A 2,891-nucleotide genomic window follows, 5' to 3' on the forward strand; every position below is an offset into this window, starting at 1 on the left:
TTGATCATCACTCAACTAGGAATTTAATTTCTAAAGTTATCCAGGAAGGAAATAATGAAATCCTCTAGTTTAGAACTGATAATAATAATAATAATAATAATAATAATAATAATAAATAATAATAATAATAATTAGGAGGAGGAGGGGATATGAAATGGAAGGGATAATACAGCTGAGGCTGGGTTGTAGGATACAATTGAAGATGCCCATTTTACCAATTTCATGGGTCCCAGGCTCCTTGTTATTGAGGATTCACATAGCTATTCCTCCCTTCCTGAGGCTTACAGGAAAGGTAAGTTCTCTTTGTATAGCCAAGCTACAGAGTAGATTCCTGAGACTTCCATTGTCTAGGCAGAAAGGCCAGATTCTGACACCTTTCCCTGACACTGCCTACCTAGTCCTTATCCACCTTTAGAAGCCTGAGAAGCTGATCTCTACATTTCATTGTCTTGCCTGGAGGTGAACCCATTAATGGGAGGGAGAGCCCTGAATATTAATTTCAATGTTGCTATGCAGTGGTGGGGCCTAGGGCAGTGCCCATTATCTCTGTTTTTTCTTCTGTGAAATGAGGGAGCTGGCCAAGACCCACTGACAAGGACAGACCCACAGATCCTCTGACCTACACCATATATTCCTCCCTCCCAATTCTCTACCCCACAATGCGTAAATCACTTTTATTACCAGAGACATTTACCACGTTAGACTCAAAGGCCATGTACCTCTTTCTTCCAAGCACTCCGCTGAGTGTCTTCATGTATTATGACTTTCCAGATAGCACTCTCAGGGAGAAACAAAAACCCAAACACAATCCCGACTCTCCCAGCCCAACGCTTAGGTGAGCAAAATAAAAGTCCTAGTCAGATTCTGGATTCTCAGCAGTGTCAAGGAAAGAGACTTAAGGAATAAGCAGAGCCAGTTCAGGAGGGTGAGATTTAGCAGGCTGCCAAATTCCACCCCAAATTGTCTATAGCTACGCTCTCACCATTTCTCATTCTTCTATGCCTCGTCAATAAGGAGCGCAACAGCCTTTTCTCTCGGAGGCAAATGACTGCAACAGCATCTTTAGGGGCAGCAGTGTCTCAGGTCCCGTCTCAGACTCCGGACACTGGAGGCCCAGAGACTGTATTTCCCATAAGCCACCACTCCGGTCTTCCGGTCCCGAACATTCTCCCAAGGAGGCACGCGTGCTCTGACAGCACAAGATGGGCGATGTCGGCAAGGCAGAGTGTAGGACAGGTCAGTCACATCTAGCCTTCAGAGTACAGGAAAGGGATGTGCAACGAGGTGCGAATTTTCCACTTTTACCCACTGGAGGCGCCCAATCTTTCTCCAGCACCTCTTGTGGTTGCCCTGGGACTCCTCACGTTCCCTCTGTCCAATGCCTGTGGTCCCTTGAATCCGCAGCATGCATTCCCTCAGTCTTAAGGTAAGAAGAAGGAGCCATAGCCCCAGGAAAGGGGCTTTGGCGAAACTTCCTGGAAATTATTCGTGCAGTTTGCATAATTTTAGTTTTTGTGTAGTAGGTGGGGAGAAAATGAGATGAGCAGTCAATTTCTTAGCCAATCGTAGTGCAGAAGTGATGTTGCAGACCTAAGGCGGGGCGGGGAGGGGGGTGGGTAAACCGCCTCGTTACCATGGCAAATATCTAGAGACTAAAATTCTAGTTTCTTTTAGTTTCCAATTCGCAAGCACGGGTAGAGGCCCACCAAACAGATGAAGTAAAGAGGACAGTCGGTCAATCGATACATATTTATTAAACTCCTGTGTCGTGTAGGGAACATACTAGACATAGAAATAAAACAATAAATAAAATACTGCTCTTGCTCTCAAGCAGACTATTTTAAGACAGAATTGATGATTGTTGTGATGCGTACTGTGGAAATAAAATGCAGGGACTTCTAATCCAGGCTGTTGAAATGAAGGAAGAGAGAGTCAAGGAAAGGTGCCCAGAGAAGTGATGGGTGTGAATTTTAATCCTGAAATGTCCTAGATTTGGAAAGAACTTCAATCCTCATTATCTGCATACAAAATGAAAGTCCAGATGGATTAAAAGGTAAACATTACAAAAAGTAAAAGTATTAAAAGAAAATATAGAATACTATTTTTTATGATCTAAGTCACAAAGCTAAGAAGTCATAAAGGAGAAGAATGATAACACCGACAACATAAAAATTAGAAATTTAGCAATAGCATAAGAAGATACCATAAACAAAGTTAAAGGACAAGGAAAAAATATCTATATTATGCATGAGAGCCATGAACATCCAGATGTCTGTGCCCACTGGCCTAAAGTACCAGGAAATGCTCCTGTAGAAAAGAGTTGGGTTTATAGTTGCAACAAGGGAGACAGTACACCATGGTGAATCTGTGGGACATCTCAGTAAGAGGGGGTTAAGGGGATTGTTTAGTGATTTGGATTTGTGTTAGGTTTGGGAAGAGTCTGTCAGAAAGTGGGGCAATTCTATGATTGGATATCTTTTTAAAAAAAAAATTTTTAATTAGTTTCAAGTATACAGTACATCGGTTAGACATCTATATAGTTTGTAAAACGGTTCCCCCCGATTACTCCCTCCATCCCCTGACCTTCCACCTAGCCAACATATTAATGCTAACTGCATTCCCTCTGCTGTGCTCCCCATCCCTGTGACCATCTATTAACTACTAATTTGTACTTCTTTAACACTTCACCCCCATTCTCCCAGCCCCCCAAACTCCCATCCCCTCTGTCCACCAAATTGTCCACTATATTTGCAAGTCTGTTTTTGATTAGTTTGTTCTTTTTATTCCTTAGATTTTGCATATAAGTGAAATCATATAGTGTTTATCTTTCTCTGTCTGACTTAAATACCTTCTAGGTCCATCAAAGCAATATGTTTTTCCATCCCCTTCCT

At 42.3% G+C, this 2,891-nt stretch overlaps 1 protein-coding gene across 1 annotated transcript in view; it reads left to right on the forward strand.

Moving 5' to 3' along the window:
• Nucleotides 1–659: 659 nt before the first annotated feature.
• Nucleotides 660–2,891, forward strand: part of LOC105297575 (testis-specific H1 histone) — a 17,588-nt gene continuing 15,356 nt past the window's right edge. Inside the window, exon 1 of the mRNA XM_011368340.2 lies at nt 660–835. Coding sequence (XP_011366642.2) covers nt 660–835 — 176 coding nt within the window. The remainder of the gene's footprint in view (nt 836–2,891) is intronic.

Source organism: Pteropus vampyrus, unplaced genomic scaffold (assembly GCF_000151845.1).
Source record: "Pteropus vampyrus isolate Shadow unplaced genomic scaffold, Pvam_2.0 Scaffold140, whole genome shotgun sequence".
NCBI lineage: Eukaryota > Metazoa > Chordata > Mammalia > Chiroptera > Pteropodidae > Pteropus > Pteropus vampyrus.